At 61.6% G+C, this 713-nt stretch overlaps 1 protein-coding gene across 1 annotated transcript; it reads left to right on the forward strand.

The window, feature by feature from the left end:
- Positions 1–50: 50 nt before the first annotated feature.
- On the forward strand, positions 51–662 carry LOC104982452 (protein kinase C gamma type-like; the record flags this gene model as incomplete). Its single annotated transcript, XM_010831869.1, has 2 exons — positions 51–153; positions 452–662. Coding segments are annotated over 2 exons (314 nt in total), but the record flags the coding sequence as incomplete, so codon positions are not given.
- Between the last annotated feature and the right edge of the window lie 51 nt (positions 663–713).

The following is a 713-nucleotide window of genomic DNA, read 5'->3' on the forward strand; positions in this document are numbered from 1 at the left end:
AGGGTGCGGACGGGTCCCTCTTCATCTCCCATCCCCTCCCCATCCCCCAGTCCCACCGACTCCAAGCGCTGTTTCTTCGGGGCCAGCCCTGGACGACTGCACATCTCCGACTTCAGCTTCCTCATGGTTCTAGGAAAAGGCAGTTTTGGGAAGGTTGGATTCTTGGGGCTCTGGGGGAGGGGTCGGGTTTCTTAGAGATGAAATCAGGGTTGGGGCGGGGGAAACTAGGCTTCTGAGCCCCAAAGATGGTTTGATGGTGCCTCTGAGTTCCTGGAGAAGAGAGCCTAAAGATATGGATACTTGCCCTGAAGGAATAGCTGGCCACGTCAGGGCACCTGGTCCCCCGTGAGTGAGAGGGGGGACCCGGGATTCTGTTTCTTTGTCTCCTTGAAAGGGAAGGCTAGGGACCAGCGCTCTGGGTTCCCAAGATGGACTAGGCCTCTGTCCCTAGGTGATGCTGGCCGAGCGCCGGGGCTCCGATGAGCTCTACGCCATCAAGATCCTGAAGAAAGACGTGATCGTCCAGGATGACGACGTGGACTGCACCCTGGTGGAGAAACGCGTGCTGGCTCTGGGGGGCCGAGGCCCGGGAGGCCGGCCGCACTTCCTCACCCAGCTTCACTCCACCTTCCAGACCCCGGTGCGAAAGGATGGGGCCTCAGGCTGGCTCAGGGGCCCTGCCTCATCTCCACCACCGCCCCGCCCCGCCCCGC

This window comes from Bison bison, unplaced genomic scaffold (genome assembly GCF_000754665.1).
Source record: "Bison bison bison isolate TAMUID 2011002044 unplaced genomic scaffold, Bison_UMD1.0 scf7180017616524, whole genome shotgun sequence".
Lineage (NCBI taxonomy): Eukaryota > Metazoa > Chordata > Mammalia > Artiodactyla > Bovidae > Bison > Bison bison.